Source organism: Malurus melanocephalus, unplaced genomic scaffold (genome assembly GCF_030028575.1).
Source record: "Malurus melanocephalus ecotype Western Australia unplaced genomic scaffold, MMel_1.1 scaffold_4, whole genome shotgun sequence".
Lineage (NCBI taxonomy): Eukaryota > Metazoa > Chordata > Aves > Passeriformes > Maluridae > Malurus > Malurus melanocephalus.
Genome location: NW_026623236.1, coordinates 5,975,282 through 5,997,192, shown reverse-complemented (window position 1 = coordinate 5,997,192; position 21,911 = coordinate 5,975,282). Strand labels below are relative to the sequence as shown.

General features: G+C 40.0%; 1 protein-coding gene across 1 annotated transcript in view; it reads left to right on the top strand.

Annotated features, from left to right (window-relative positions):
* The first annotated feature begins 8,660 nt into the window (after positions 1-8,660).
* The window catches only part of IBTK (inhibitor of Bruton tyrosine kinase), a 55,641-nt gene continuing 42,390 nt past the window's right edge, over positions 8,661-21,911 (top strand). Inside the window, exons 1-5 of the mRNA XM_057369497.1 lie at positions 8,661-8,872; positions 16,330-17,001; positions 20,286-20,382; positions 20,700-20,824; positions 21,672-21,782. Coding sequence (XP_057225480.1) covers positions 16,678-17,001; positions 20,286-20,382; positions 20,700-20,824; positions 21,672-21,782 — 657 coding nt within the window. The 5' untranslated portion in view covers positions 8,661-8,872; positions 16,330-16,677. The remainder of the gene's footprint in view (positions 8,873-16,329; positions 17,002-20,285; positions 20,383-20,699; positions 20,825-21,671; positions 21,783-21,911) is intronic.

The following is a 21,911-nucleotide window of genomic DNA, read 5'->3' as shown; positions in this document are numbered from 1 at the left end:
TTCATTTTTTTCAWTTCCAAATGATGTCAAATTAAAACAGTCCCGTGTTTGCTCAAAATGGCATTGAAAATACTGCAGGGTGTCACTTTTTCTCAGTTGATGCTTCAGGTCAGTCTCCTGTTCTGCCAGCCTATCCAAACCTGGAAATGGTCCTGCTGTCTGCAGGTACCTTGGCAGGTACTGAACAATATTTAGCACAAGGATAGCTTTTCAGGTAGCTACCAAACCAAATAAATGTGGGCCCATGTGATATATTCTGAGTCAGGAGAACTGCACAYGATTAAGGGATAATTTCTGTTTCCAAGATCTAAAAATAGGATTGCAAATTTGCTTTAGTTGCAATCAAATAGCYGGATAGAGTCCTTCTACTCCACACTACACCTTCAGAGTAATGGGAAACTTTTTATTTTCTTCATTATCAGAAAAAGAAGGTGGAAGAATGGTCCAGCTTATCAGTTCCTTTCTTTTACTCCTGGCTGTTGGTTATTAGCTGTCTTTGATATGAGAAAGAATAGACGTTTCTCAGCTCAGTGAGGAAAGCATATATATTTCCAGATAAGAGAACTGGCAAAACTAGGGAAGAACTAACCATTCTTCTTGGCTAAATTAAATAGGAATCTCACATGCCAACTTCTCTCCCTAGTTTTGATTCTATAATGTTTGAGTAGGCATGTAATTAGGTGACAGAATTTTATTCTGTTTCTAAATAGTACCATAACTATTTAAACAACTAAATACAAAATTAATTCATTTTCTYCCTGCAATCTGAAAAGATATTTTCCCAATTCTGCTTCAGGAAACTATRCCTTATTCACAAAAAAAAAAATTAGTTTCTTCGATTGTATTTTCCCTCACGTTTTAAGAATAAGGCAAAGTAAGATCCAAAACGCAACTTAAAAAGGTATCTTGCCATTCTTTTTATTTGGTTTTCCCGGATACCTTCGGAACAGCGGGATCAAAGAACAAACGTGTCTCGACAGTGGCATCTAGTGGCTTAATACGTGCGATGCCCTTGAGAGAGCCGCAACCTCTTCTACACACTGATTAATGTTTKGTCCACAGATTTGTACTTTGGGAGGCCGCCCTGTGGGCGACTTGAAGGCTTCTCCCATCCAGAATAAACGACAGAACACTTCTAGCAGTTTGCACAGGAGAYGATGTTGTGGGGGAAGAGGTCCATGCCTTTAGTTCAGTTGCTAAGAAAGGTTTGCCTTTTGCACATCYGAAAATATTTCCTGTGTAATGAAACCATCAAGGTTTCATCTCATCTTCTGAGAAAGTATTTAAGCTAGTCTGACACAGCAAGTCAAACTACATAAGCATAAGGACTACGAATTTGTGCTGGGGAACTGCTGATGAATGTCTCAGCAGAKMACCMTSKGTGCTTAGAAAAAAGTGGGGRGAATTGCTTTTTYCMCCCTTTTTCCTGTTTCTAAATAGCTTCACTTTACTCATGGTTGTGCTGCTGTGCTCAGGTGTGTCCTCTACATTGACAAATCCAGCCTACCATCATAAAGATGTGGATCATCAGCTTTATTCATGATCTGGCAGCATGAGAGGTATCCTCTCAGTCAGAAGAAGAGAGAGGAGCATATCCTATAGACAGCCATGGTTATCTATAGGGATATAATCTGTATGTAAGCCCAGCACTGAAGAGTTTAGAATGACTGTATAGGAGCTAGCATGAYTCTTGAGAGCAAACTTCTACAAAAATGAGATACAACTATGAGTGCTGTGAGATRCACTACAATTGTATTACTTGGACTCCTGTTTTTGGAGGTCTTAGTCCTGGGGCATGGAGCCAGGTAGCCGAATTTACTGTCCATTTGGGAAGGAAAGTAGGAGAGAGTTGAGTGGTTTTTGTAGTACTGTTGTTCAATACATGCTGTCTCCTAGACAATKATGGTTTTTTGGGCTACAGTACTACTAAAACACCCCTTGTACCTGCCGTGTTGTACTGGATTTTCACATTGCACAATCAATGCTAGAAGAGGAGACAGAAACCTATTTCATACCTGGAAATATAAAAAKTTAAACATTCGTCAGAAACAATTACATCAAACTTGGGATTACTTTATTGAAACTTAAAAAACAGCATAGTGTATGAAATTCCTCAAATATTGTGCATCCTCTTGGTGAAACTAGAACAAATAATAAAAATTATCTTTTCCATTTATGTTCATTACACTGGCAGCTCACAGAAATGCTGCTGCTTAACTTTTTTTATTACAATCCTTAGCAGAAMCTCAAACAGATATATTGAAGTTGCTAGACCTAATGTTGAAAACTATGAATGAAAAAATCCCTAAACCTTTCAATTGTAAAAAAATTCTATATATTTTCTGATATATTCTGTCTGAAATACAATGCATGCATGCATGATCTATTTACTGTGGGCCTAAATGACAGCTGGGTGGGTTGGAGTTATCTATAAGAAGAAAAACTAACATTTCAGTTTTCMAGGATTTGTGGGTTTTCCCCCTACAACTTGCCATCTGTTGGACCTCTTGGAGTGAGTCCAGAGGAGGATGATCAGAGGCCTGGGGTACYTCTCCTATGAACAGAAGCTGAGAGAGTTGGGGCTGTTCWGCCTGGAAACGAGAAGGCTCCAAGGACACCTTATRGAAACCTCCCAGTACCAAAAAAGGTCTACAAGAAAGATGAAAAGATATTCTTTATCAGGGAGTGATAGGAAAAGGTGTAATTGTTTCAAACTAAAAAAGAGTCGGTCTAGATTAGGTATTAGGAAGAAATGTTTTACTGTGARGATGGTAAGGCACTGGAACAGGTCWCTCAGAGAAGCTGTGAATGTCCCATCCCTGGAAGTGTTTGGTCAAGGCCAGGCTGGATATTGTCTTGACCTGGTGTAGTGGAAGGTGTCCCTGCGCATGGCGGAGGGCTRSAATGAGATGATGTTTAAGGTCTATTCCAGCCCAAACTATTCTATGAGTCTATWTATTTATTTTAAAAATTGTAGAAAAAAGAGGCTCTATTCACCCCTTTTACAGTTTTACTTGTTTCTTCATTTGCACTTTCATCATACACTAAAACAAAACAATCTCAAATGTTAGGTATTGAAATATTTACTATTTCTTATACAGCCTTTCCTTGATAGGTTTCAACCCACTTTAGATAGTCCTGTTTGCGTCCCACCTTCTATTTTCCTCCAATACCTGAAGGGAGCCTGMAARAAAGAAGGGGAGAGRCTMTWTAMAAGGGCATGTARCGACAGGGCAAGGAGGAATGGCTTCAAACTGAGAGATTAGACAACAGGAAGAAATTATTTACTGTGAGTGTCTTGAGGCACTGGCAAAGGTTTCCCCATCACRGGAAATGTTCAAGGCCAGYCTGGGTGGAGCTCTGAGCAATCTSGTCTAGTGGAAGGTGTCCTTRCCCATGGCAGGAGGTTGGAACTAGATGACCTTTATGGTTCCTTCCAATCCAGGCCACCCTGACTCTATTTTGCTGTGGAGTCAGTGATTAGAAACAGCTTTGTACAAGGCACAATTTAAAACAGAAAAGTTAAGTTCTTGTTTTCAGCAGTCCTACTAGGGGTGCTTATTTAGATTGTGGGTGGAGACAGACCATGGTGGRAGTGAGGAAGGATGAATATTCTTCCCACTGACTGATGCAATATTTAGCGAGCCACTGGCACAGCTGAAACTAGGTCAAGAGAAATKCTTTGAGTCYCTAGYCTGCACTCCACAAGCTCACCTTGCAAAGGAAACTGCAGTGCCACAATCTCTGTTGCAGAATTGCCTGCGAACTGAACACCAGTGCTGTCAGCTGAGTGTTGCAAGACTCTATTGCAAGATAGAGTTTTCGACTCTAGATGGCACTGTAAGGTAAGTGCAAAGKTGTGTCCACTAGCTGTGGAGATTCCTTTCTCTTGAGATTTTTTTAATCTAGCAAACASTGATATCAAAAGAGCATTTCAAGACTAAAGACTTAAAAAGAAGTAAGGTAAGGCCAGAGGAGACCTGTCTGGAGGTTATGGAAAGGGAATGCCATGCTATCTTTGCTAACATACTATTTGTGTGCTAATGGGAACACCTCCTTCCCAACAGCAGTGAGTTGCTACAGGGCCATGGACACGAGTGGCGCTTCCAGTTGCTCCTGGCATCCCTGGTCATGCAGCTGGAGCAAGACAATTCCAGGCTCCAGGCATCACTTCAGCGGGGCCATGATTTCCTGCAGAGATCACATTGGTATACTCAGAGTCAGGCTGCCTCCCGCTGGATGTGTTGTGAGGCACATCCTGACCCCCAGCACCCTGCATGGCAAGGCCCTCTGCCACCCAGACCGGGTACAACAGGATCTGTCACACTGCCAACATGGACAGTATRTCTGGTGCTTAGTTCCAGAGAGGGTGTCAGATGCTTTGTTCAGGGATAGTACCAACATAACTGCATCTGGGCATGAAATGGACAGGAAAAAAATCAGCTGTACTATAAACAGGATGTTTACCTGGTCTTTACAAAAAATTTTTAGAAAAAGCAGTCTCTTTTTTTCCTGACATCAGAATAAGGCAAGAAAGGTAGTTCCTCTCTGTTCYCACAGGTTCAGAAGCTAGAAACAGATCCTCTTTTTCTCCTAATCACCATGATCTTGCCTCTTTCCTCTCTGTGAGACTGCCCCAAGACCAGCAGTTATTTGCCATGGCCATACAGTCTGAGAATTGCACTGGGAAGTCTGTATGAAGTCCAAGAGAATGTCCTTTATCCCCTCCCCTCCCCTCCCTTCCCCTCCCCTCCCCTCTCAATCACTTCATTAAAAGTCATGCTCACCTGAAAAATATTTCACATCACAACTGATAATACTACAATAACTTCACATGTACTGCAATCTCTGATTTAAATGAAGATTACATTCTAGTAACTGTCTCTTTACCAGGTCCCATAAAAATTCTTTTAGTATCTGTGGTATGCCAATATAATTTTTGTTCCATGTATCTTAGACACTTTACGGCAGGATTTTACACTTTTTTTCTTTTTTTTTTAATATGGGAATTCTGAACAAATGTGGGACAATGCATTCTCATCACATACCCAATCACATCTCATATCTCATCTCATCTCATCTCATCTCATCTCATCTCATCTCATCTCATCTCATCTTATCTCATCTCATCTCATCTCGTCTCCTAATATCACTGATAACAAACTATCCATTCTGTTATCTAGACTACTACAATAACAGAAAATCTACCTTGGGCATCAGAGAGGCTCCCAAGGTCTAATTAGACAAGCTGGAAAACCTRTGAGCTAAAGAGGAGATGTTGGCATTTCTGACATGGCACAGCCCCATGGAAGTGTTCCCAGACATGCAAGATGAAGAACCTGCTTTGCTGGAGCCATGGTTTGCTGAGAGAAAGCTCCTCGCCACATCTCCGTCTCCTACTTCACCTTCACAGGGGAACTCGCAAGTAGATTGATCAGAGTTTGGGGAGTTGATATCAATCACCATCCTCATTTCCATGCTGTTTGATCCTTGGACTTCTCCACAATTTTCTTAGATTGTTATATGGTATTAAATGACCCTGTCAGAGTAAGAGGATAAGCTCTGTAAAAGAAAGATGCACATAGATTTAATAAATGTGGACACACTTCTTTTGCAAGCTTGAGGTGTTACCTTGAATTTTGCTCTATTAGTTCTGTAGTACAARTTTTCCAGCATTTTATAATCATTATTTTTTTTCAAGTTTGTGAAAGAGAAAGATCATGAGGAACTTTTTTAGTAGCAGCAAAAGTTAAGCCTGGAGATGATTAATTTTTTCTTCAGCACAGTATTACTGCTGCCAATAACAATTACTAGTCAAGACTCCAGAGGACAATGGTAATAATTAGGCCAGCTAAGGCACATAAATAGATATGTGAAGGCAGAAATCTGTCACTTGACATTTAGTACAGCTGAAAAGGAAAAAATCAATTATTTTAACTTTTGATACTTAGACTGAACTTTTTGATTACTGGTTTAGAGAAATAATCACCCATTTTTTTTTTCAACATTCAGGATCAATTTCAGATAGAAAAAATCARAAAGTTCATTTCTTTTCCTTACTGTCACTTGCATCTTCTCCTCTAATTCCTCCAGCAGCCTAAGTCTGGTGAAAATTGCACTGGATGGATGGATAAGATTAATAGGTCACTAGAAAGCTGCCTAATGGGGTGATGTCCTCCCTACAACCTAGATTTATCCCCTAATCTTAAATGAGTACACACATTTGGAGCACAGTCAATCTATAATTATTCAACAGTCAATGAACTGAGAAGCATACTAAGAYAAAAATACACTCTGTAGGTTAGTTAAGTTGCTCAAAATTCATGTTCCTCCTCAGATTCTGAGGATGGCTAAGTATACTGGTTTTCCTTTTTAAGTGCTCCTCTTTCTTTTTTATGGATTTTTGGCTTAAAGTCTTAAAGTTTACTCTATAAAAAGTAACAACAGCAGTTAGAGACATATTTCTTTCCTATAATTACATGTTTATTTGTGATAATTCAGATCTTTTCATCACAGACTGAAAAAAGCCAGATGAACAGTTCTTTACTGACAGACACATACTATGTGTGTCAGGAACTTACAAATCTGGCTGTTGGGACTACCCAGTTAAAAATACTCTTCAATGACTTGTTGCTGGCTTTTCATCTCCGCATTCTGTAATTTCTTCCAAAAGGCTTAAAATAGTATATTTTTCTGCAACRGTGTTGTAATTTTCCACAGTAGAAAAACTCAAACCAAAACAAGTAATTTAAACAGAGGCTGAAGTTAATCTGTTCGAGCTACTTTTGTTTTACAATACTACTTTATCACCTCAACATAGCTCTGTAAATCAAACTGTATCATCCTGGTTCTGTGAATGATGTTCATTAGCATGCTGCTGCTTTGGCATAGGCAGCACAAGACAGCTGSAATTTTTATTACTGATCTGTAAGCTGGAGTCAATTAGAAAAACCTGAACAATAAATGACAGGCAAARAAGTTAATATCTTATTTTTCCATGAATATATTAGTAGTCCTACAAAGAAGATAAAACTCTCACATAGAAAACCATTGCTAAAAGCCTTTSGTTATTCTGTCAAGGTTTTATCCAACTCGGACTCTATCAGGTCCTATTCACATCTCTGTTATTTTCCCCCTTTTCTGTGTCCCTTGCTGCAGTTTTCTATTCTTCAYGGCAGTATTTATTATGAAAGATGTAAGGGACAGCCCAGCTTCCAGCTTCTCCTATATGGAACCTTAAGCCTTATTCTACACTGAGCTTCTTCACCTTTCCATCGTGCTCTTTACTGCTCCAAAGGATGCCAGTCCAGGCATTGTTTACGACAGACTTCAGCTGTATTTGGACCTCCTTATCTGCCCAGATGGTCGTCACTGTTCCCGGGCCAGCTGSCAGCGTACTTGGAGCAAGGCCACCGCTGATCTTTACTTGTGACTGAAGCACTAAGAGACTATCACTAGGAAAATCATGTATAAATAAATTTAATGTAGCTTGCAGGTTTAGCTCCAACGCTGAATGAGTGCYGGCAAACTAAATGTTTATATAGAGRAAACCAGAGMGCAGATTGTGTAGTTCCCATTAACTGAGTCAGATGGCACAGGTAAAAATGTTTGAGATTCACCTATAYAGAACTCATATGGAATCTTTCCAAAATTGAAGTGCTGCTGAAGAAAACAYGTAACTTTTTTTATTCATTGTTTTGTGGTTTTGAAAATAGCTAGGTTGTTTTAAGGTCATAATGTTCACACCACGTGGGATAATACTGTGGCTTTAAAAAACACATAGGAACTCTGGCCATTACATTAGCACATCAGATTAATGTATTGGAAAAAATACATCAGGTTTTTTTTTTATTTTTTTTTAAGAAGGTGATGTGTGTTTGTCTTACTCTGTATTTTAAGTTAGGTACTGCTTGTCTTGGTTCCAACTTCCTGCCCTAAAACAGTACCACCTAATCCTGTTCCAGATTAATTTGTAATCTGTGCCACCTATTGCATCATCCAAGGCATTCACCAAAAAGAACAGAGCCCTCATGGAGTGACCCACAGGTAGTTACTTTACAAGAGCAGTTGTCCAAATCCTTGAGCACACACGTTTGCTTAGAGACTGCCCCGAGATGGTGTCAAAAGGCTTACAAAAAAATCACGCTGTATCTGATTAATTAGGCCACTTTCTCTGTCAGACTGAGAAATTGCAGTGGCATAACACAGKCTGAATCGRCACAGYCTTCTCGATACTTTCGCTCCATTRTTTTGAAGGGACCTAYASGCTGGTTATTTAACTATTTGCTTTSGAGCCCTCCKGGGGTGAGGCGTTATCCTCCCAGAAACCCATCCTCTTTTTCGTAGCAGGACGCGGCGCTTCTCCCCACGGAAACTGCCAGAAGGAGGCACCTCAGCTCTCCCCGTTTCTCTGCTCTCCCGTTAACTCCAGCCCCTTCCCTGATCCGACACAAGGAGCACACCACCGCCCCACACCCGCGGCGGCCATGTCCCTCACACCCTGCACCCGCGGCCGCTCCGCCCTCAGGCCCCGCCCCMTCACCCCTGACCCCGCCTGTCACTCAATCCGGGTTTAGCCGCGGGGGCGGGGCCGAGTGGGATCGCAGCCAATCGGCAGGAGAGGTGCGGCGGCGCCGCAGCCAATCAGCGCTTCGCTTCTTCGTGGGTGCGGCGGTGGCTGTCGGTGCGCCCCGCTAAGAGCCGCGGGCCCCGCCTGTCGCCGTCGCTGTCGCCGGCGGAGCTGTCGCGGTAGCAGCCGCAGCCGCAGCCACAGCCACAGCCTGGCCCTGCCCTGGAGTCACTGAGGATGAGCCCTCGYGCTGCCCAACGCGCGTCCCGCCCTGCCCGCCCGAGCCCATTCATCTAGCGACTGGTGAGGGGCGGGCCGGTGTGTCCGGCGGGGGAGCGGCTCGGGGGACGGGTCCTGTCGGAGGGGTCGGGACGGCGGCGGCGGGAGGGGGCTGAAGGAATGAGGAGAGCTCCGGGCAGAGGTGTCAAGGAGGGTAAAGGGCAGCCGGCCACGTAGGATGGGAGGGGACCGGCTTCGTGGCTCGGCCGCCTGTGTCAATAAGTCTCTTGTGTCGCTCGTCACTCCCCGGCTACGTGGATGTGTGGTGGGAGTCGGAACGGCCCCTTGCCCCTGTGCCTGTCCCTGGCCTCTCTCTGGCTCCCTGAAACACTTCAGACCTTTCCCTGGCCTGACAYTGGCAGCAGCCTCTTGTCAGGTTTCCTTAGCTGTGGGTTCAGGAAAGCCTGTTGTGTTTCTCACCTTGGTGGTGGTACTTTATCTGTAGTTTTTGGTAGCARATCACAGTGCTGCTGGATTAGACCAGCACTTGTAAGCTCTGGAGAGCCAAGGTCCCGTAGATAGTTTAAAGAAGGATACCTCCATGCAGTCTTCCTAGGCGGAATACAACTCTATTTTTGGTTACGTGGTCAGTATAGTTATCTTGTCTTCATGGAAACTGACCACAGTTTGTGGTTTACAAAAAGCAATTATCGCCCACCAACATCTGGTGTGGGTAGTCTAGAATAATACTCTACTARAAATTCACAGTTAATTCAGAAAAGTCAGTTTTCCCAAGATGGAAAAATCCTTGATGCATTTATCGTTTGAATGTATGTATGTATGTTTATAGTTTGAAGTGTGGTGAAATTCTAGAGCACACTTGTGGTTCGTTGTKCCTGACTTGCTTTCAACATTACCTATTTCAATAAAGCCTATAGCAAGATCCTGATGGATTGTAAAAGTGACTATAGCTGCACTCACTGTAGTTTTGTCTATGCCACTTTATGCTTTAAATTTTTTAAATGGTATTAAGTTATTAAACACAATAGTCTTGAGTATTTCTAGATAAACCCAGCACAGTATTTCACAGTTTACTGTTTATGTACTATGATTCCTTGCTAATAGATGYGCTCTGACGTGTTGTAGCTGAATTTAGCTACCAGTGGTACTTTGGTCTGTTTTTGACAGACGTGTCAGCCTTTAATTGGCAGCGCTGCTTAGCTCAGCTGGGAGCAACTGAATTAGGGTTGTTGGATTGCTGAATGTCTCATTCTGATAAGGGTTATACTGTTGTCGCTGTGAAGGAGGAAGTCCGAAAAGCTGGACAGATCCTCTAAAGGTCACTTGTGCTGGGGTGTATCTGTGCCAGGCCGGGCACAGGGGTCCCAGACCAGCAAATGAGGGAGCTTGCATTTGCCATGGCCCAAGGGACATAGKGCACATGGTGGAGTATGGTGTCCTTCAGAGCGAGTTGGTTTTCCTTTGTAGCTTTACTTCTGGACAGGTCACRTTTGTAARCAACTTGAGCAGTTTGCTTATTGTCTAGCCTGTWTTGARGGACTCAKGTGGATTAAATTTGTCATTTGGAAATCCTTCCTGAAATATAATCTGAATCTTTTATGAAATKTGAGTGAATGACTACTTTGCCCACTGTTGGGAGTAAAATGAACTGGGGTGTTGAGTTTTCTTCTTTGTGTGACAGATGCCTTACTCAAAGGCTCTGTGTGGTCTGCTGAAGCCACAGCTGAAGGAGAAAATACATCCAATTTGCATGTACTCCTAGGTTGTTCCATAAACATTTTGGATCCCAGTGGTTCTTTCCAAGTTCTTTTTCTACTTACKTGCTTCTCTTAAAACTTGATATCCAAGCTAGAAGCTGGACTCTACCTGATGTTTTGTGCATTGAGAAGAGCAGAACCCTTGCTTTTTGTGTCTCATGTTGCCMTGCTCCTGTTGTACAGTCAAGAAGAGGCTGCTTTYTTTAAAGGTCTCTTAATTGGAATTTCAGGCTGCTGAACCACTCTTAGCTACTGCATAGCTTAGATTTACCTGTTTTTCCTTGAATATTCAATCACTTTTCTCCCCATAAAATATATTTGGTGTTCAATGGTTTTGCTCATTCCTCAACAAATGTGCAAGGAATTTCTGAACAGGTTAAACTATTTGTGGCTGTGTAATCTGTGTAGGAATTAATAGTCTAACTACTCTTTAAAAGCCTAGGACAAGGGGCTACTTGTGCCTGAAAGGTATACTTGCTTTGTTTGTCTAGGAATTCATGTGTGTTTCCTTGYTTAAAGCCAGTGCTAAGCTATTCTATTACTATCCAGCTTTAATTTTCTAGTCACTTTTTTCAGATTCTAAATTATTGCTTTAATATGTATTAGTGAAAGTTGCCTTKAGGTAAGACTATAGTCAACAATCCTGGAAAAGTGATAACGTGATAGCAAATTCCCATGGCTTTAGTTCTGTAAGCCTTTTTTTATTAGCTTACTAATCAAGTAGTATGTGTAGTGAAGTTTGAGTACAAATATTTTCAGGATTTGCATGCTGTTRTGGTTACAGGTCTTTCGTGGTGTTATGAAACAAATGCGAATGGACCAACATGGAGAAAGTCAGCATGCTTGTTTCAAAAACAATCCRCTGCCATTCCACACTGGAAGTATTTAAGATCTTGCAATACCCTTATAAGGATGGACTTGACCTTCCTGAAATCTATGGTGTTGCCAGTCATCTCTTACTTCACTTAGCAACTTATTAACAAAAGGAAAAACAAATTAATTTAGTACCTTCAGAAAAGCCACATTAGTTTTACTTATTTTGTTTTAAAGGAAGARTATTAGGAAAGCTCTAGTCTTCTTTTATATGGAAAATAGAAACCATTACTTAGTRCTGTTTTAGGAGACCCAAATTAGGGGAACTAGGTGATTTGTCACCATGTGCATATTAGATGCAAGTGATATTTAGTAAAATTAGTAACACTTAAAAATAAATTAATAAACCCCAACAGAAAAGCAGTGAATGGAATGAAGTTATGTCAGTTTTMAGATCTTGAGAAATATGTTTTTACTAAAGCAGCCTGAGGATCGGWTTCAGGGCCATGTGACTAATTTGACAATTGAGTTACTTTATTGCAGTGCACATTAAAGATGCAAACCCAGYGATCTGTCTTTGAGTGGCACTGAATTTTGAGTAGCTGACTCTCTTCTGTATTCTCTTTCACTTCCATATAAGACCATTGTCTATATTAAATGAAAGAAGGCACAACAGCTGCTACTGGCCACTGTCTTGGTACCAGTATCCACATCCTTGTTAGCCAGATTTTGGGAGATTTTTTTCATCAGGAAGAATAGGAAGGACCACAGATGGGTGTTCTAGTATCAAATCAGACTGTCTGTCAGAAACATACATTGACACTGCCAGCCATGAGGTGAGGGTTGGTTGTTGTTTCCTTGCTCCTCTGAGGCAAGAACACACAACCTCTGAGGAAATGCTTTCTAGAAAAAGAGAAAATTGGGAATGCGTGGAGAGAGAATATGATGGACAGAGAGGTTTCTGGAATTTCATAGTGGGAGGCTTCTACCAACCCCGTTCATTTTTCCCAAATGTTGARATTTCATGTCTGCCGTCTGCTGCTTGCAGGAAATGAAATCTATCACCATCATCCTTAGTCACTAAGGTATTTGCAGAATCTTTGTTCACTTCATACTCAGGAGAGGTGTGACAGCATTGATTTGTGTAGTGACTTCTTGAGAGAAACAGATTTTTGAGACAAGCACAGTAGGCAGAGAGCTGCTTTTTTTCAGTTGTAGGAGTTCTGCCTCCGTAGGGTCAGATGACACATCTGACACACTCCTTCTTGGAGGGTGTCTGACAGCTCTGGTGCAGTGGTGCTTTGCCTTCTCTGAGGGGGAGAGCTGAGTGAGACAGCTCTACCTACCCACTTGCGGGAGGCAAGATACCACAAAGACTTTCTTGGTGCTAAAGAATTGCTTCCAAATTGGTTGACATGTTTTAAATTTTCCTGGGTGGTGAACATGTATAATAAATAGCTCATGTCTCTGAGGATTAGAAACCCACTTGCTGCTGAAATAAAATATCTTTGGGATACTCTGAGCACTGCTCCAATTTCTCCACTTTTTGTGACTTTTTCTATAATAAAATGTTAATTAGGAATGAATTTTTAAAAATAATTTGAATTTCAAATAATATCTACTGTATCATAAAAGTTAAAAATGTTGTAGCCTTATTTAGTTTTTTATGTCTTTTGATAATTACAACATTAGGAAAACACTGATATTAATAACGTGAATGTGATTTGTGCTGAGAAGCCTACAGAAATATCTGCAAATAAAAGTGGAGACASATAAGCAAAAGGGTACTGTATTCTAGATAATATAAATTAAAAGTTTAAAAAAATTTGGTGCTTCCTGTTTTGTGCTTGTTTTAGGTGCTCACTGTTCAGCTGGGACTTTGTATACTAGAAGTAAGCATTTGACATCAGTAAGGTTTTCACASAGACCTGAGCTTCAATTCACAATGTGAAAGTTTTAAGGTTTCGCTTAAGGACTTTGTGTAACAGATCTGATTCTCAACCTTTTTCAGATACTATAATAATGTGACACTATTTGTTACCAGTGTGACAGTCTTAATCGTGGAGAAATGAAAATTTGATCTACAACCTCCTGTCTTGAGCTCAGAGTGTACATATCATTGTACTAATATAGTATTTAGTTTTGTAATGTTTAGAGTAAAGAAAGGCTGGGTTGGAATGACTTATAAAGAAATAATTCAGCAGAGTCAGGTTTCACATAGCTGCAGTAAATGTCACCATGATGGAGTTAGTGTGARGTAGGCAGGCTTGTATTTCTATTTAGTAGCAGACTTTATCTTTTAATGTTTGATTTGTTGTTCACATTATTTTGGTGTTTGAAGCTAGAGCTCAGGTGCCTTCTATAAGATTTACTCTGGCCTCTCTGTTCCTTTCTTGTAAAGGCACAAGTCTCARGATTTGCTTTCTTCTGGATCATTTTCTCATGCAATTCAGTGCCTTGGATAGGTGTGTATGTGCACAAGGGAAGGTATGGCCCAGGGTACAGCAGGAGTGCTTCCTTGGGTGGTGGTGTTATTTCATACCAGTTTATCTAACAGATTAGTCAGCCTTATTTTATGTCTCCTCTGAGTGATTGTTCTTTATGTACTTTTTATTTTTACCTTTTTTTTCTTTTTGCTGTAACACTAATAGTAATGTTTAAACAATGAGCTATATTCAAGATGTGCTTTACAAGGYATGCATAAATTTTTTATTTCTTCCACAACATTCTACCTAGTGTCATGTTGATGAAATGTGATAAACTTTTCCTGCACATCTCCAATTTTTTTGAATTATTAGTTTTAGAAGAGTGTTTGATGTATCRGCAGTCTGAATGTGCTAATGGTTGCCTATCACACTTTGATTTATTAGATCAACAAGTCAGGTTATGTTCTTGAAATCAGAGCTTTTTTTTTCAAGCCTGTTACAGTGATTTACTTCTCCTTATAGTCTGAGGCTTGAGAAGGTCAGAGGACARAAGTCCATATATGATAAACTTCCCGTGTTACTGCTGAAGTTTGTAAATTGTTTGGAGAATGCACAGTAGAGTGAACTGAAGCTTGTGGTGACAARCGTAAGCTGAACAGTTGTGATCAATTCTAGTCTCAGAAAGATTTCTGTTTTTTACTTGGTCAGGGATGAGGGACTAAATGGTAGTGAATAAAAATAATATTTTTTCCTTCTTCATTTGCCTGCTCTTTGAAGTAGTTTTGAAGTTATACGCTGAACAACTTCTGATCTGTAGATTTGCATTCTGAGTATTTCAACCCTTCTGAATGAGGTGAAAAAGTAATTGTTGAAGGCTTTGTTATGTAATATTTAAATGAACACTCTTGGACTGATTTTTTTTTTCTTTAAAGTTTAGATTCCACTGCTGTTTGCTYTAAATTGATTACTTGCAGCTTTATGTAAATCTTGATGATGATTCTTAAAACAGATGGAGAACGGGGATTTCTCCTTTCCAAACAAAATCATATTTTTCTGATGTGTCTTTGCAAATAGAGATACTAAGAAAATATGGTTATGCATCCAGTGGCTGAAAAGCAATGGAAGCTAAGCTCAGCAGGCTTTTTTAATGAAGTTGGTGTCAAGGAATAGGATGTGAACATTTATAATGATTGCTAAGCTGAGTAGGGTGGGGGAGTTCTGTTATGTTTCTTTGTGTCCCTGTCTTATCTCCCCCTTCTCCCTCATTCCCTGCACTGAGGATTTGTTAATATTTTTATTTTTATTGGTCTAGCTTTCATGATAGCATTGTTCAGCTTCTCTTAGAATACTTTACTTACAGGTAAAAGAACTTTAAATTACATTTTGCACAGCTAACAAAAATGTGAGCTGAATACTGTTCCGCTCGGTTTGAAAGTTATATCTGGAATATTGAAGTGTGGATTTTTTGGGGGACTTAATAGCAGTTCACGTTAAATTACTGATGTATGTAGTCCACTTTTTCTGTTTTCTGGGTTTATGTGTGATGTTTATATATTTCTTGTGACATTTTTGACTATAACTGCACACATTTCATAGGCGAGGTGAGTGCTTCTGTCAGGCCTCCTTTACTTTTGAGTAAAGGGATGCCAAAGAAAGATGTTATGCTAAGATAAGTATACACAGCTAAGAAAAAGTGCTGTATGCCCTATACTGTGAATATATTTTCATGAAGGAGAATTCTTATTTTTGTCTTCCTCCCTTACCCCTTCCARCTGAGACCATCATTTCTTCTTGCCTGTTTCAGGAGATTTAGACCTTGGCCCTTCATGAATGYTAACAGCCTGAATTCATGTCTCTTGTACAAGCTGCTTTTATTTGCTCTGATGCCATCCTTTCTCCCACCTTTGTGAGCRTCTCTGGGAGGGGCAGAGAGGAGCCTTCCTGTTGATTCTGCAGAATTGAATTAGTAGGGACATGGGTAGTCATTCRGGCCAGGGAAGAGAAAGTGGGACATAAACCTTTTATTGCAGTGGCTATGAAGACTGGTGGTCCCTTCTTCCTTCTAGATATTACTAACAGTGCCTCTGTTAGCCAAGATGTGCTCAGCAGCTGAGGGAGAGCAGTTTTGGTGGATGGCTTTCCTCCCCTCCCAATCTTTTAGTTCAGTTCTCTCTTTCTAATCACAAAGTAATGACACAATCAGGCGTGAAASAGTCAGGGTCCTGAGGACTATAAGGTTGGGAAAGCAAACTTTTTTTTGATCTAGTTTATGTTGTAGCCTAAACAATTTATGTCAAAGAAAGGTAGGAGGTGCCTTTGGAAGGTAGGGTGGGGAAGGGAGTAATGTTTTTTTAAGATGACTGAGTGTGTGAGTGTAAGCTCAGATGGCATGGGGAAGGTCAGTCAGCACTTGTCACATTGTCTTGTCCTGTACTTRCTAGTTTGATATGCAGTTAAATCAGTACAGTTGCTGGGGAAAAGGGTTTCTGTTAGTACTAATCTGTTCTGGTTTGTTCTCTTTCAGGTCTCCCTTGCAATTATGGAGTTTTAGAAGAATAAGGTAGTGTGGGGGGGGAATCCCCCTCTGCACGCTAGAGGTCRTTCACTTTTGGAATTTTCTATGGACAAGAATATTTGTTATATAAGATGGTGAAATAAGACTTCTAAAAATATATATTTATAAATATTTATTTGGATCAAGTGCCAAACATAACAGTACAAAGATTTCTAATGGCAGCTCAATAAACTTCAATTTACATCCTTGGAATTACAATTTTTCTAAGGCACTGTGCTGTGTACTGAATTTGGAGTGCCTTGATACACTTAAGGGTTGTTGTTCCCCTTAAGGAGAAGAGCAGCTTTAGAAGTGAAGATGAATTCTTACATGCCAGAGTGTACTTCRAAGTGTCGATCTCTACAGCATGCTTTGGATGTTATTTCTGTAGTCACCAGAGGAAGTGAAGGCCAGATCAAGGCCTTTCTCTCTTCTTACTGCTACAATGCTGCAACTATCAAAGACGCCTTTGGTAGAAATGTTATACATCTTGCTTCATCTTGTGGCAAAAAAGGTGTGCTGGACTGGTTGGCTGAGACCAAAGGAGTGGATCTCTTGGCAAAAGACAAAGAGTCTGGRTGGACAGCTTTGCACAGAAGTATATTTTATGGATACATTGATTGTGTTTTGTCGTTACTGAAGGTGAGTGATTTTCAGCAGCAGTTTTCCTTGGCATCTATGATTTTTAGAGTTGTATTGATTATGTAGAAGTGTGTTTTTAAAATTGATTAAAGCCTATTGAGGATTGTCTTAATACTGTGTTTAGATTGCAGTGCTTTGATTTACTTGAAGGTTGTCTCTGTTCATACAGAAGTCTGCCCCTGCAGGAATCAGCACTGAGCAAGGATCCCTGATTAATTGTGGACTTCCTTGAAGAATTTTTTATGAGGATGATATCAGGTTTAGGACCTTAAAAGTAGAGAGTGATCAGACTAAAGATACTCTGAAAACAGACGCAGCAGTAATTATACCAATTGATGTTAGAGAACATATAATAAGGGAAGATTAAACGGAGTTATAATTAGAAATTAATCTTCCATTTAAGAGATAAACAATTCAAGATGTGGAGTATTCTATTAAGTGAATCTCCATTTCATTAGTATTTCAAACCAGGGCTTCTGCTCAGTTCCCCTTATTCCTTTCTTATGATTGCTGTTTCTTTCCATCCACTTAACAAGYTGTATATTTTTTTGATTGATCTTCCTTCTGTTCTTCCTTTCCCAAGTACAGTAAAGAGAAGAGATGTTTGTTTGAGATGCTCAGAGTCTCTTTAACTGTGTAAGAAAACGAAATATTTGTGATCCAGAGTTGTTTAAAAACAAACTTTTTAAGGTAGAGAATTTTCCATTTTGAATGCAGTCTTTTAAAAATGCAATGACATAACTCTGCTTTCTACAAGACTTCAAGCAAAAAGATGATGGATCTGGTATTTTTTAATTCTTGAAGGTCTGATAATTGTTAAATATGTATCTCATGTGCTGTCCCCTTACATAGTAGGGAAGTTTTCATTGAACTTGGCAAGAGTAGGTGTTTTTATAAGCATTATACATATGATTTTGTTCTCTAGAAAATGGGAAACTGTGTACATGATACATGAAAACGTATTCAGTCCTAATACATTTGTGTATATCTGTAACTTTAATATTTGCTTACAGGAGGCATGTACAGGTTTTCCCCAATGTCTTTTATTTTTCTGCCAGTTACATTARTGAATGAGATTTTTTGCTAGTCAGCTCTGCTGATGTTCTTCAAAGAAGCAGAATGAAACAGCTTATGGAGGGTGCTCTGTCTTCCAGTTCCTTAACTGAAGCCTGTCTGCTGTACCGTGTTATAAAAAGGATACGGTAATAAGTTATAGCAACAATTGGAATGGATTATAGAATARAATTATGAAACAGCTGAGTAGAAAGAGGTCTCTGAAGGTTGTCTGGTCCAGCCCCCATTCTCAGGCAAGGTCAGGCAAGCTAGAGCAGATTGGCTAGGACTRTGTCYGGTTGGATTTTGAGTAGAGCATCCAACATCTTGGTTCCAATGTTTTAATATCAGTGCAGTACAAATATGTTTTAGATTTAAACAGAATTTCTTATATGGTAGTTTGTGCCCTTTGTCACTTTTTGTGTCACTGAGTATTGCTGTGATCCCCTCCCCTCCATTCAGGTATTTATTATGCATGATAAGGCATGCTGTCGCTCTGCCCCATCCCAAACCTTCCCTAGGCTAAGCATTGCAGCTCTCTCAGCTTCTCTTTACATGTCAGATGTCCCATTCATTGTTTTCATGGTATTTTGCTGGACTTGCTCCTGTATGTCCATATCTGTCAGGGAGTCCTGGACTGAACCTGAAGCCAGCACTCCAGCTGTGGCTTGCCAGTGCTGAGTAATGCTTGCTGGCAACACTCCCACCTGCCAGCCTGGATGCTTTCACCCTTCTTAGCTCTGAGCTTGCTGGCTTGTGGTTATCTGATGGTCTGCAAGAAGCCCTAAATCCTTTTTTCTAGTTATTCAGCCTCCTGCTGTACCTGAGTTGCTTCTCCCCAGGGCCAGGATTTGCATTTCCCTTTGTTGAACTTTATGTGGTTCCTCCCAGCYGGTTGCTCMRGCCTGGCAAGGTCCCTTTGAATGTCAAAGGGATGACAACCCTGTGACTTATTAGCCACCTCTCTTGGTGTCATGTCATCACCTTTGCTGAGGGAGTGGCGCTCTGGCTTGTCATCCAGGTTGTTAGTCAAGATGGTTAAACAGTACTAGCCCCAGAGTCAGCCCCTGGTGTCCTAAACTAGCATGGATGATGGACTTCTGCTGTGGGCTGGAGGCAATCTTGGCCTATTCTCAGACTGTGTCTAACTACAAGATTTGCAACTGGGCAACTGAGTTTTACTTTTACAAGTTCGGACCATGTGAATATCCCTGCGGCCTCTGTCTGCTTGTGAATATTTTAAATGACTTCCAAAGTGAAGAATATTCAGCTACCTGTTAAGCCATAAAAATAGGTCAGTCTTTCTGTCATATAGTGAGTTAATACCAGCACTGTTGCACTAAGGTTGTCTTTACATTTTAGAGAATGGATGTTGTTCTTCTGGTGAGTGTATTTCCAATGGAAGTTGTTATATTTCATATGTTTACCTCTTAAGTGTGAAGTTCTATAAGGTTTTCCTTTCTGAGCCATGAACTCAGTTACATAGGTGCAGCCATATTAGCCTTTGGGCTCTCTTTGAGGACATCKGCAGTTCTTTGCTTTGGAGAAGTGATTGATGGCACTTGACTTCCTTCCTAAAACCAAGGCTGCTATAGCGGCACTCTTTTGTATTGAGAGAAAGGTATTTACAGTTTTCTATATCTGTCTGAGTTCTCAAAGAATGAGCTGTTCATGCTTTGGGTCTCTGAACCTTACTAGTGCTCTCTTGCTTGGCTGTTCGTGTCCTCTTGCTTTTTCTCTGTGAAAAGGCAACTGTGAAACTGTTCTTTCCTTGTTTTCAAAGTCATAGTAGGGTTTTTTATTTGCTCACTTGCCTATCTTGTCAAAACTGATTCTGTAAAATGCTGGTTTAAGAAAATACGCCCATTGAAGCTGGTAAATGTATTTTTGGTGAATACTTGCTAGTATGACACTTAGTGTCTATATGACATCTAGATGTCAGTGCTTTATCTTCAAGTCTGTTTCCTTTGTGTTTCACTGATTACATCTCATTGCACAGTGTTGAGACAACAAAATCCATGTTAATAGATGAACAAGATGTGCGTGTGGCTGAACAGAATTGCACTGGGTGGGGTTTTTTCCCRATTAACTTACARTTTATTTGAATCTGAAGATTTTCTYATATCAGTATTAAACTTCAGTTAAAGATGTGTTTAGCTCCTTAAAAGTTTACCTGTTTTGCTTCAAGCTGTGCAGTTAATTTTAACTTCAGTTCTTCTCTCCTCTTTCAGCATGGCGTTAGTCTGTATGTTCAGGATAAAGAAGGCTTGTCAGCCCTGGATCTTGTGATGAAAGATCGGCCTATCCATGTCGTGTTCAAGAAAACTGGTAACAAATAAAACAGCTTAATTTGTATTTTGCAGTGAGATCTGTTTCAACAATGTATTGATGTATGTACCAGTGTTTCTAATTTGGGCTTCGTAAATTGTGAAATACCTGATACCAATGTTGATCATCTGTATAATATTATTAAAATATTTTGTAACGGCACCTTATTTSTTCTAATATTAAACTTTTTAAAGTTCAGTTTTAGGTAAAATAAGTTTTCCTCTTCAAATTTTAGATAAAACAGTTCTTGTTTGTGAAGTTGATGTGCACAAAACTGGTAAATTTACAAACTTCAGCRAGGATATTTTTCATTACAGATCCAACTGAAGTCTACACCTGGGGAAGCAATATCAATTTTACTTTGGGTCATGGTGGTCAACAGGGTAGACATCATCCTGAGTTGGTGGACCTTTTTCCTCGGAATGGCGTGTATATCAAACAGGTATTAACGTATTACATAGGTACCTTTCTTGGTRAGGGATATGTGAGGAAGAAAAAGCATCCAAGAAGCTATCAGGTGTTGAAAATTTGTATGGAAAAAATGGTACTTGATGCTTTCCCCTCTCTGCCCACCTCCTCCCCCCACTGTAACCCCAAACATTATTAAGGAAGTTGTGGTTCTCTGTTTCAGTGGGGAGAGTAGGGAGTTTTGTATGATTTACCTTGGATATATGGCTTGTATACTATTAAGTACATTCAGAAGCTTGATACTGCTTTAACTTTTGAGGTGCTGATTTCCTGTGCAATTCCCATACTAAACTGAAGTGGAATAATAAATGTGTTTGGTACACATTGAATTAAAATTATCTTGTTTCAAAGCRTGTTCTGTTAAGCACATTTCCTGTAGCAGTGCCTTTGTCTCTGATAATTTCCTGGGACCTCMGTTTGAGAATATTTGAAAGTTTAAAGTACAACTTGAATAAACATTCAGGGCAGATAGTCTGTGCGACAGTCTTAACATATTTTTTTTGGTACTTCTGAGGCAGTATTGTGGYCCTTAAAACTCACTCTTTTGAGTTTTTCTTGGCCTGTGAGGCCATGCTTGATCTTATTTTAATAAACTGAAACTGTTCATCTCTTTAAGTAGGTTAAGGCAGTACATAATATMTTTAAAGGAAGTATTTTACGTGTCCTATGATTTAATACCAATATCTTGTATTTTTGTGTACATATCTTATTAAAGCTGAACTTAACTCACAAAGCCCTTATGGCACGTCTTTTCAGATTATCCAGGAAAATTAATTTGTCCTGTGTTGCCTTTTCCCCATCCCTTTTTTGCTCTTTTTTAGGTGGTACTCTGCAAATTCCACTCTGTGTTCCTTTCCCACAAAGGTCAAGTGTATACATGTGGACATGGACAAGGAGGGCGCTTGGGTCATGGTGATGAACAAACATGCCTGGTATGCTGTCTGATGTTATCTCTTGTAGTCTAGCACTAAGTTTCTTTAATTTCTAGTCTATAAAGGAATTAGAGTTTCTAYCCGTCTACTTTCAAAATGAGTCTGCTGTTGATTTTGAACCAAACCCTG